General features: G+C 40.2%; 1 protein-coding gene across 1 annotated transcript in view; it reads left to right on the top strand.

Moving 5' to 3' along the window:
* Positions 1 to 8,169, top strand: part of ADPRHL1 (ADP-ribosylhydrolase like 1) — a 51,237-nt gene extending 43,068 nt beyond the window's left edge. Inside the window, exon 8 of the mRNA XM_037897222.2 lies at positions 1,898 to 8,169. Within this exon, the coding sequence (XP_037753150.1) occupies positions 1,898 to 6,272 (4,375 nt within the window). The 3' untranslated portion in view covers positions 6,273 to 8,169. The remainder of the gene's footprint in view (positions 1 to 1,897) is intronic.
* Positions 8,170 to 12,825: the final 4,656 nt, after the last annotated feature.

The following is a 12,825-nucleotide window of genomic DNA, read 5'->3' as shown; positions in this document are numbered from 1 at the left end:
ATAGCCAGTGAGGGCATCCTTCTGAAATAAACAGCAGTTGTAACAAATGGAACTCTCAATATGACATCAGAACAGGCTTCATTATATTTCTGTCCTTGTGTGTGTTACTGCTTACGTGAAGGGGTATTTAATCTGTGTTACCATGTACTGTGTATGGGGAGGGCACCTGTGCTATGGTGAAATGTAGTCATTCACAGTTGAAACCCAGAGTCTAGTTGTTTGTTATACAGACATCAGCCAGTTGTCAAAATCTGTTTTGGTCTTTTAAAATACCCAGAAGGTCATTATAAATAGAACCCATGCTGTTGTATGTAATTTTTAAGTGCCTTCTCTTCTGTATACTTGAAATGTAGCCACCTGAAAGCCAGATTTTGCCACCCTTTTTGACAATGAGCAGTACCTTTACTCTGCAGGTAGCCCCATTAAAATCACAGCATAGGTTTGGTTTTCATTTCCCATCCATTGAAATCAATGGTGTACAAACCTGCTGTCAGTAAAAGTGGCAGAATCTGGCCCTATAAGAATACAGTTTTGAAGATTGATACTACATAAAATGTGAACAGTTTTGCAACTTCTCTTCATTCTATTTATGCACCTTATACGTGTACATCAGGTTTAGTTTACAGAATTTGTTGTCCCACTTCTGCTCATAAATGAAGAGGACATAAAAATGAATACTCCGAATCTTCGCCTGGCATGTTGGCTGGACTCCATTCACAACACTATTTTACTGCACAGTGAAGTAATCCATTTTTTCATGGGTGCTAGAAAGCTGACACTTCTTGCGGTTTTTTCCAAAGCACTGTCTTATGTTATTGACTTCACTCTGCAGCTTTTGCACTAAGTTCTGTATTTTATTTAGTAACCAATCAGCACCATTTTTTTAAATCCTCGACTCTCTGAAGGCTTAATTCTCCAAACTGAACTGTAGAGACAGCATGCCAGAGTTCCTGCTCCAGGCTAAATACTGAAAGGGGGCAGTAATCAAGCGACATTGCCATGGCTGTCATTACATAAAGTGCTCTATCTCTGGTTCTGTCCTACTTGTCATTGGTGTGATCCTTTTGGAAAATAGATTTAAGGGGGCATTTCCCACGTGCCAAATGTCCCAGATTAGATCAGACCCCTCGTTAACTGGAAAGGTTCCTGCTAATTTTTAAATTGTATCTACAGTGAAACCTGAGTCTGTGGCTGATCTACACTTTTCAGCCTTCAGGTTTTGTTTTTATGTTAAGCCAGAGGCACAGCTGTATTTCCATACTGAGTTTGTTCTCATCTTCTTTCTTGTTTATCAGGAGTGGAAATGTTTGGTAACATTTGCATATCAGGGGACAATAGTACTTAAAGAGAGTCAGGAATGGCACAGATGAGCTTTGTTCACCATTGTTAGTGTTGTTTATTCTCATGAACATTTGCCAGTTTCTGTCCAATTGTCACAAAACAATTGTCACAAAATACGGGAGAAATTGCAGGCTGCACAATGTAGGATTGTTATTAAAAACCTGCATACACACACACACCCCATAAGATGCTTCATAAGGCTTCTAAAATATTTTGCATGCTGTTAACAGGCAACTAACTATGACCCCGTTAAGAACTGTAGGTTAAGGTATTCTGTTTAATGCACTATACATGTAATTAAAAAGAATAAGATTAGAAGAAAGTGACTGGTCTTGGGTCTTGTCAGTACAGCTGTAGGGACTTCCACAGACCAATTTCTAATTCTGTATGTGTGTATAATACTAAGTTTGTCTTGATTTAAGTTGTAAAACAAGTTTTAGAAGATTTCTGTTATAAAAGAATGGATCTGTTAATAAATAAAATAAAAGTAATACAGAGTAAGGAAGTAGAGGCAATACTGATGACTTCAAAAGAGCATTCATTTTGTTTTATGCAGCACTAAATGTACAAAGTTTTGCGATGATAAGATGCTGATAGATCCCATGGTGCTGAAGAAGAAGCTAAATAGGATGGCAACAGAACCAGGGGCTTTTGCTGTCCTCAGCAGCCTGCTGCTTTACATCACAGACCTCGTGGACTGCGATCCACAGATGCCGAGGAAGAAGGCAAAATGGGCAGAAGGCAAAGGAAACAAGGTGATTTGTAATCCTGACTGCCAAAGTACAAACAACAGCAAGCGCCCCACAAGATTCCAGCTTTTGCAGTCCAAGTTCATGAACAACAATCGTGAACCTTACATAAAGAAGACACGAGAAGTTGGCAAACTAATCATTAAAGAAAAGCAGTGGGCAAACAGGGGCTGTCTAAATGCCCCTGTTAACAAATCAGACAAAAATAAGGAAAAAAAAGGAAGTGGTCAAGCACCAGAAGAGAACAAACAGATAATGCCCAATGAGCGGGTCAAGTGGAATGGCCTGAGTGGGAAAAATACAGTGAAAAACATTCTGAAGAAATTTTTAGCTGCAGAGGAGAAAGAAACTAAGGAGAAAGCTTCTGTCTGGAAAAAGAAAGAGCCAAGCAGTAATTTGCCAAAAATAATCAGCAAGAATTCTGTTCTCTCCAAACTGAAGGAAAAGTTTGAACAAGCTAGTTCTGTTTGTTCAGCCACAGAGGTGAAAACATTGCTGTTGCACAAAGGTGAGAAAAATAATACAAAGGTCCCAAATAGAATAGCTATTCACAAACCAAAGGTCACAGTGCTACACACTGTGACAGCCACGGTTCTAAATAGCCCTCAGTCCCAGTGTTTAGTGTGTACGACTGCTCCAATGCCTAGATTCAGTGTTGTGACTGAAATTAGCCATCCTTGGAGCTGGTTGACCAACAACACTGATAGTAATCAGCCTTTTGATCATGGCACTCAAATGGGAGAGATGAGTGACTCTGACAGCAAACATGATCTTAAGCCTGGTAAGAATGAAATGCCAGAAAATAGGGCACAAGACAGAGAGTACAAAGGACAGATGCAAACTGTACAATGTGTCATGCCCAAGGTCATGAGTGACGACAAGGATAGTGCTGAGACTAAAATAGATTCCACAAACCAAGGACCTGATTTTCTTCCTAATCAAGACAGCTCTTCTACTTTCTGTAAAAATAAAGCCCTTGCAGACTGCATTCCTACTTTATCTAAACCCAGCCTATCTCACAAGGGGAATAGCACAGTAGCTGGATTTGATCCATCTTCATTAGGAAATAATAAAGCTGCTCAAAATGTTAGTGAAGACAATCCATCTACTAACTCGCCTTTTTCCGGTGTAGCTGAAGGATCCAGTGCACACCGTCCCCAGGATATTAAAGAGGTTGAGATTCCTAAAATAACAGTGAATGCGTGCAGTTCAAAGGAGACAGAAATAGAGTTCTCAGAGTCAGAAAAGGATCCTCTCTTTGCAAGCCAAAAATGTTTCCCGGAGGAGAAACTATTGAAAAATATTCCATCGTTTTGCTCCCCAGTAGCTCAGGCATCGCAGAATGTAGTGCCTCCAAATGATGACCTGCAGTTAACTGTCAAAATACCAGTTCCTGACAAAATGCCACCACTCATGCCAAGGCAAGAAAATACATCAGATTTTAAAGGCAAACATTCAAAAGCAGCTGTAAAAAGAGAGAAATTTCACTATAAACAGGAAATATTTCCTAGTTCTAGAAAAAATGATTGCAAAGTCACAGCTAAGCAGGAAGAGGAGCCAGCGATAAACCCAAACAAGCTGTCTGATTGTCAAATGCAAAGTGAACAAATAAACCAGGAATCACAAGCACATCGAATGCTCAGCCCACAAAATAACATTGATAATTTCAGCACTAATGTATCAAATCTGACTATGAATCAGACATACCAAGTACACTCATCAAATGATTCAAAGAAGGAAAAAAGTGGTATTGTAGAAGAAAAGCATATCTGCTCTGATATTGAAAAGGACCAAAGTTCATTGTCAAGTTATTTAGTGAAGCACAGGTGTTATATTCCAGAAGAGAATTTTGGAAAGGACCAATTATCCTCATCAAATGAAATGGCAAGTCAGGAAAACAATACTGCCAGGGAAAGGAGTACCTTGTGTCATCTGGAGACTTATCAAATGCCATCAAAGTATTTCATGAAGCATGAAAGTGACATTGCAGAAGAGAATCCCTGGCCTAATTCTGAGACATGTAGATCATCAAATTATTTAACAAAGCACAAAAACAATGCTACAGAACAAAGAATCTGGCATGCTATTGAAAAGCCCCAGATCACATCATCAAAAGATTTGGTGAAAGATGAAACTGATAGTGTAGAAGATAAGAAGGCTTGTCATAATTCTGATAAGTATCAAATACCTTCTTCAAATGAGTCAGCAAAGCATAAAGATGATATTAAAGCAAAGAATGCTATGTATAACGGTGAGAATTATCAGACACTACCATCATCAAGTGATGTCACAAACCATGAAAATAATACAGCCAAAGAGAAGAATATCCTTCATGTTTTTGAGAAGAATCAGTTACTCTCACCAAATGAACTGGGGAAGTGTGAAAATAATACTGCAGAAGAGATAAGTCCCTTGATTAACTGGGAAAAGTACCGACTACCCTTGCCAAATGAATCAGAGAAGCATGAAAATAATACTGTGGTAAAAACAAGACCCTGGCGTAATCTGGAGCAGAACCAACTGCCAACTTCAAATGATACTCTGAATTATGAAAATGAGATGAGAGATGAGAACTTTGAGAAAAACCAGTTTCCTTCCTTAAATGAAATGGTGACACATGAAAATAATAGTGCAAGTGAGAGAAATAGCTTACATAAATATGAAGAGTACCAAATGCTGTCATCAGATGATGGCTTGAAGCATGAAAATGATACGATGGTAGAGAAGAAAGCTATTGCAGCAGAGAGAAATACCTTGTGTAACTCTGAGATGTGCCAAATACCAACATCGGGTGATTTTATGAAGCATGAGGATAATAATGCAAAAGAGAATTCTTCTAGTTTTGAGACATGCCAATTACCCTCATCAAAGAATAAAATTAACACTCCAGGACTGAGAAATACCTTGTGTAACATCAAATACCAAATGCCATCAAGAGATTTAGTGGAAAATGAATATAATACAACAGAAGATGAAAACACCTGTTGTAATACTGAGAAATACCAACTGTTCTCATCCTGTGAATCAATGAAACATGAAAATAATGCTGCGGAGGCAAGAAATATCCAGAGTAACTTTAAGAATTACCAGAAGCCATCATCAAGAAGTACAGGGAAGCATGAAAACAAAACTGTCCAAGAGAAGAGTACCCATCATAATTTTGAAGAGTACCAGTTACTCTCAAGAAATGCACTACAGAAGCATGGAAAGAAAGCTGCAGTAGAGAGAGATACCTTGTGTAACCCTAAGAAGAATAAAAAACCATCATCAAGTTCATTGGTGAAGCATGACAATAATGTTACGGTAGAGAAGCAACAACAAACACCATTGTCGGATGATTTTGTGACGCATGAAACTGAAACTGTGGAAGAGAAGAATAAACATCATAGTTCTGAGAAGTGCCAGTTAACCTCATCAAATAAATTGGTCAAGCATGGAAAAAATACCACAGTAGAGAAGAAGCAACAAATACCAAAATCAGATGATTTTAGAAAGCATGAAACTAACACTGTGGAAGAGAAGAATAAACATCATAGCTCTGAGAAGTACCAATTAGCCGCATCAAATAAATTGGTGACGCATGGAAAAAATACTGCAGTAGAGAAGAAGCAACGAACACCAATATCAAATGATTTTAGGAAGCATGAAATTAGTACTACAGAAAAGAAAAATCCACATCGCAAAGCTGAGAAATACCAGTTACTCTCCTCAAGTAAACTGGAGAAGCATGAAACTAATAGTTCAGGAAAGAAAAATAGTTTGTGTGACTTTGAGAAGTATCAAGCTTCATTGCCAAGTGATCTCATGATGCATCGAAGTGATTCAACATTAGAGGAGAATACTTGGCATGACATTGATAACTACCAAAAATTACCCCCATCAAATGATGTATCCAGACATGATAAAAATACTGTTGAACTGAGGAAAACCCAGCTTGGCTTTGAGAAGTACCGTAAACTATCATCAAATGATTTAGCAAAGGATGAAAATGTTGCTGCTGAAGGAAAGGCCAGGAGGCCAGGGTCTGACCAAACAAATGACAGAGAAGCAGAACTCCAGGACTGCACTAGAACAGCAGCACAAGCAAAATACATAGCAGAAAGTTACAGTGAAGGACCCCTAAATTCATCTTTTAAACCAATGATAGTTAGAGTAAGTGATACATTTAAGCATCACACCTGAAATATCTCTACAGGTAAACTAATTACCTCAATTATTTGTATAATCAGATCTTTCCTTTTTCCTTCAATGTTCAAGACACTTGAATTAAATTATCACTTTGTAATTGCATGGATATTGATGCGTATTTGTTAGGGTGGGATTCTTTTCCCTTTCTTAAACACTGGCCTGAAGATCACTGCAAATATATCATCAGATTAATCATCAATTTATTATGAGAGGGGCTGAGAGATCATCAAAAATGTAATCCTACTCCAATCTCTCCTTGATAAATGCTTGATTTTGTTTGTACCTAGGGTATTTTGAGGACGAACATTCCTTTGTATTTACTCATTCTAACAAAACGCTGTTACTACTCCTTCTAGGTATGGCTTTAGACAATGTCAGCCTTCATTAGGTCAAAAATGACCACTTAAGTTCTAGCCTTAAAGCTGTAAATGCAAATGATCTTTTGCTAATATGAATAATGTTTCAGGGGTAATGTGCGGAAAGGTAGATGCTTTCTTTATCTGTAGGAAAGTCCTGAAAGGACAATATGTTAAATAATTTGCTATCGGGCACTTATGTTCTGTCGTATAAATGTTGGGAAAATATTGATTGAAACTTCTGTCAAGATATTTACACTTTCGGGTGTGTACAGTATTGATGTATGTTTGTAGAGAGAGGTTATTTCCTCATGCATGTCACTCTATAGCTACTCCTGTGTTCACAAAGGGCCATAATGCAGCAACTACAAGTACTCACAAAGGGCCCAGTCCTGTAAGGTGCTGAGCAGGTCAATGAAAACAGGGTGCTGAGAATGCTGCAGGAGGGATTCATCACTTTGCAGGATTGGAGTTAAATTGCCTTTGTGGCATAGCAGGGGCACACAGGCCCAAGGCAGGCATTGCCACGGATATTAAAGTTACTCATTGGAAAGTCTTATCTTGCTCGTGCTTTCCTGTCAAGTGTAGCAAGTGTTTAGTGTGATATGAAACTTGATAATAATGAGCAGCCAATGTCAATTGAAACGTGCCAGTGGAATGTGATGTTCAGAGTGGACAATAATAGCAACTTCTGCGTAAAGTTTGCGTGTCCCAGGCTTTGCTTTGGTAGACGGGATCGGTTTGTTATGTTTGCTTCTTTCTGCGCAGCTGCTGAACAGAATGTAGCTGCAGAATGGAATCTTGCTGTTAATGCCACATGACACCCTGTGGTAGGTAGGCAGATATTAATATAATAAAGTTAACTCTCACATGTGCCAGCATATCTGCCTTGTTTTCATAAGTTGGGCATTACCGTGGAGAGAAGCCTTTTCTAATTAAAAAGGCCTTTCTTTAAAGGGCACTTCCTAAGGGCTTTGATTCATTAAATGTTATCCACAGCCATCCGCACACAGATCCTGGCTCTTTGACAGCCAAGGTCAGCCTGCCTGAAAAGCCAATTAAAACCTCAATCTTTTAAGTGGCAGTAAGCGTCTGAAAGTTGCAGAGCTAATTTAGAAGGGGTGGAGTTTATGCAAATAAGCTCTTCTTTACCCACAGTCCACTGCGCCACATTCCTTTGGATATGTTGGACACTGTCAGCAGCTATGCAGTATGTTTAAGAGGTCTGACTGTAGCTTGTTTCCCAGATTGGCAGAATGCTCCTTTATGACTCCAGCCAAGAGAATGATGACATGGGCACACTGGCAGCATGCTAAATTCAAATCCCTTTGATGACAGTGTAAAGAGCACAGATAGACAGCTGGGCTGGGCAGGCCGGGGACACTGCTTTGAGAGGTGACATGGAACACAGTGTTCCCTGATAGCTAAAGGAGGTGATTATTTTAAAATTTTTCCTTGAAGACATAGCATTAGCCTTCCTGGCAGCAAGAAGCTCATGGAATGAAATCTTCCCCTCCCCACCCCCACCCCCCATGCAGAGGGCCAGATAAAAGGCCAGTGCACCTCTTAAAGCCTCAAAATTGGGAGTTAGTAGAATTTATGGGTTGTATAATACTGGACCTCTGCACAGCGGGGAATTTCATCTATGGAGACTTTTTGAACCCACAGCCATGGAGGCTCCTTAGAACTGAACTAAGCATGATTGATATTATTGTTCAGTATTACATGACCTAGTCTGAAAGTGCCCCGTAACATAAAAAAAATCACATCAAACTAGAATAGCAACTTCTCTGTTTGCCTGTTCTCTAGTTGGACTTTAAAAATTGCAGATAGATCTGGTTGAAGTAGGGATGATTTAAAAAAAAAGAAAGAGTATTTATTTTCTGTAATAAAAACCTGCAGTTCACATGGCTTGAAAAGTCACCAGCAAGAATTAGGGAGCTTTTACTAGCTGTCTGGAAATTGATAAAGTGTTCCTTGGGCAATGCACAGGGCATTTTATCTATGTGTACCAGGAAGCCCAACCCCTCTCTGTGTATATCTTACATGCCTGCTTCTCTTGATACTGCCGAAGCGCTATCACAGTATTCTGGAACACTTTCAGTACAAGTCAGATATTAGTGGGGTAGAGTAATTTTTAGGGGGTGATTTTTGCATTTCTGTACGTGTCAATCTATATGGGTTAGAAAAGTGATAAATCCATTAGCATCCATTGATCATCTACCATAGGTGCTGGAATTAGGGGCACTGGGGGTGCTGCTGCACCCCCTGGCTTGAAGTGGTTTCCATTATATACAGGGCTTCCAGTTTAGTTCTATGGTTGTCGGCACCCCTGCTCTGAAAATTGTTCCAGCATCCCTGTCATCTACCACAAGTAAGCTTAAAACACTGCAGACACTTGCACCACTGCAGAGTAATGTGTGATGGCCCAGTAAAGTAAACCGCGTGTTTTAGTATCAATAATTATTAAGGAAATGTTAAAACTGAGCCTAGGTATTTAACAAAAACCAGGTGTCAGCTGGGAGAGGGGGCTGAATCACTGGCCTGGGAAGGGAAGGGAACACCACACCCAACTCCCTTTAAGGCCCTTGGCTCAGGGCACCATTTATTGTTTGAACACAAAAGACATAAAATAAAGCAACTTTTAGTTGCTGGCTACAAGCCCCAGAGGTTTTTTTCTCTTGTTGCCTCCAGCTGTGTGGTAGGCAGGGATCCCTTAACCCTCTCTAGACTGCTGCTCACCTTGTCCAAACAAGTAATTTGCTATTTTTGTTGGCACGCCTTATGTTTGCTTTTCTATATTTGAATTATTAATGTAATCATATGCAGTACTGCTACTGTACAATGTTATTGCTTTATATTCTACTATAGTTCACTAGGGCTGGGATTTGTAAAGGGCATAAGGGAATTAGATATTCACCTAAGGGAATGAAGTATTCAGACCTCATTGAATTAAATGGGATTTAGGTATCTGATTCCCTTATGCTGCTTTTGAAAATCCCAACATAGACCTAGACACACACAAAATAAGCAAAACCACAACAACCTTCTTGCAAATGAAAAGAAATAAGAGTGCAAAGGGTTTCGCCAAAGCAATTCCTGCATATGTGTTACTATTTAGAATTTCCAATGTTAACAGCATCTTCCTCATTTGTATATGCAGTTATTTTTGCTAGGACTCCAAGCAAACGTTATGACAAGTTTTTCATGCTCCAGTGCATTTTGCATTGTTTTTGAGTCCTTGTAACTTTGCTTTAATTGAATATCGAAGGTCATGAAAAAGAAGGCAGTGAAGAAGCATGACTTTAAACTAGGGGTTTGGGGCAGTTGTAGTGAGAGAATTAGGCTTGAGAGGAGGACTGGAATACCACACAAGAAGATCTGGACGATCTTGAAAACTGGAGTAATAGAAATGGGATGAAATTAAATAGTGCAAAGTGCAAGGTCATGCACTTAGGACTAACAACAAGAATTTTTGCTATAAGCTGGGGATTTAGCTGAAAGTGACAGAGGAGGAGAAAGACTTGGGTATGTTGGTTGTTTGCAGGATGACTATGAGCCGCCAATGAGATGCGATCGTGAAAAAGGTTAATGCAGCCGTAGGCATAGGTGCTGCTGCATCCTCTCCATTGAAGTAGTTTCCATCATATGCAGGGTTTAAATTTGGTTCAATGGCTCTCTGCACCCCCACTATACAAATTGTTCCAGCATCTGTGGTCCTAGGATGCATCAGGTGAGGTATTTCCAGTGGAGATAGGGAAGTGTTGTTACCATTACACAAGGCACTGTCAAGATCTCATCTGGTATACTGTGTGCAATTCTGGCCTTCCGTGTCTAAGAAAGAAAAATTCAAACTGGAACAGGTGCAGAGAAGGGCTACTAGGATGATCTGAGGAATGGAAAACTTACCTTATGAGAGGAGACTCAAAGAGCTTGGTTTGTTTAGCCTAACCAAAAGAAGACCGAGGAGACATATGATTGCTCTCTATATATACATCAGAAGGATAAAGACTAGGAAGGGAGAGGAGTTATTTAAGCTAAGTGCCAATGTGGACCCCAGAACAAATGGCTATAAACTGACCACCAACAAGTTTAGGCTTGAGATTAGTCAAAGGTTTATAACCATCAGAGGAGTGAAGTTCTGGAACAGCCTTCCAAGGGGAGCAATGGGGGCAAAAATCCTAATTTGTTTCAAGACTGAGCTTGATAAATTTATGGAGGGGATGGCATGACGAGGCTGCCTACAATGGCATGCAGCTGATCTGCAACTGCTAGCAGCAAATATATCCAGCAGCCAGTGACAGGACACTAGACGGGGAGGGCCCTGAGGTCCTACAGAGAATTCTTTCCCAGGTGTCTGGCTGATGGGTCTTGCTCACTCAGGATCTAACTGATTGCCATATTTGGGGTCGGAAAGGAATTTCCCCCAGGGTCAGATTGGCAGAGACCGTGTGGGGGATTCACCTTCCCCTGCAGTTTGGGGCCTGGGTCACTCACAGGTTTAAACTAGTATGAATGGCGGATTCTCTGTAACTTGAAGTCTTTAAACCATGATTTGAGGACTTCAGTAACTCAGCCAGAGGTTAGGGGTCTATTACAGGTGTGGGTGGGCGAGGTTCTGTTGCCTGCAATGTGCAGGAGGTCAGACTAGATGATCAGGATGGTCCCATCTGACCTTAAAATGTATGAGAGCGATCACATGGTGGTTAGTGAGGGGAGTGGTGGTAAGGAGAAGATTAAACCAGCCTGTTTTTCACCAGCATCCTACAAAGCATTCATGCCCTGTACTCTTAAAGTATAATAAAATCCACATGCAAGCCCCAGCATCTAGCATCAGTAAACTACATATAGTGTAAGAGCACATAGTAAACCAGTCTCACTAGAGCAAAAACACATAAAAATCTAGTATGCATATCTAGCTTATTTCCCCTCCCCCACTCCCATGCTACATGGCCATTTGTCCCCACATGGTCCCCCACCACTCATTAGACCCTGTAACAAACCATCTCTGACAAACCCATTCACCCTGCTCAGTTTCAGAGTTTGAGCTTTGTTTTGGAAAAAAGCTCCCCTTTTGCAAGACAGGCATCTAGGTTATTTCAAGATGAGTTTATCAATCAGCTTCATAAAAGGAGACCACTAATTTCTGGAAGAGTTTGATGAATGTTGCTATAACAATATTCCTGAATCTTCAGCAGCTGAGTCAGCTCAGACTGATCTTGGCCAGGAGCAATGAGTACTACCTTCCTCCACCATCATCAGTGAATGGGCTGCTTGACCCCCCTTCCCTCACAGTAATTCTGAGGGGCTGACGGGAAGAGCAAGTGCCTATCTCAAATTCTAGATGATCGGTGGGGAAGAAGGATGAACGGTCATCCCCATTACACTGCAGCATAAAGTCACTTCCTGATGCTACCAAGAATTCTTTTGTGATTGGTTCAGAGAAAGCATATAAAATACAGCTACTCGCTGCAAAAATTAGCCTAAAGGGCTTAGGGGGTAGGTTTTAGCCAAGCAAGGCATCTGAAGCCGCACCATGTGATACACCAGTCCAACACCAAATTTTCCGTAATTTTCTCCAGGTTTCAAACTAGCCAAAAGAGTACATGTGAAACTATGTGGTAAAAATGGTTCCAATGTAACGAACATTTAATGAACTCAAGGAGGAATATGTCTGTGTCTGAATTGCAAAATAACGTATTGATGTGTGTATATCTCTTAAGATTTTCAAACAACCTCTAAAATACTGTAAATGACAAGGAGATGGGGGCCTGAGACCCTACATTGCTTGTTAAGATTTTCCTCCCCAAGTTTTCCCCATCAAGCTTTTTCAGATGACATCATAGACAATAAAAGAGAACAACAGAGTAAATATATATCTCAGATTAAAAATACAATTTTTGTTCACACTTTTAGCCTTTTTTGCATTTGGCTTCTACAGGCAACAGATACCAAGAGGTATGTGCTGTTTCAATAGCTCAGTAGAACACCCTTCTCTAGACCAATGATGGTATCAGTCAAATCCTGGAGCTCTCCACTGGCCACGGTGGAAAAGCTCCATCTTGAGGTCTAATTTATATAGCATGCTGCAAGTAAATGGAGGTGGAACTAGCAATAAGAATAATAGAATCATAGAAATGCAGGGCAGGCAGGGGCCTCAAGAAGTCATCAAGTCCAGCCCCCTGCGAAGT

The sequence above is a fragment of the Chelonia mydas genome, chromosome 1 (assembly GCF_015237465.2).
Source record: "Chelonia mydas isolate rCheMyd1 chromosome 1, rCheMyd1.pri.v2, whole genome shotgun sequence".
Classification (NCBI taxonomy): domain Eukaryota; kingdom Metazoa; phylum Chordata; order Testudines; family Cheloniidae; genus Chelonia; species Chelonia mydas.
This window is presented reverse-complemented; position numbering and strand designations above follow the sequence as displayed.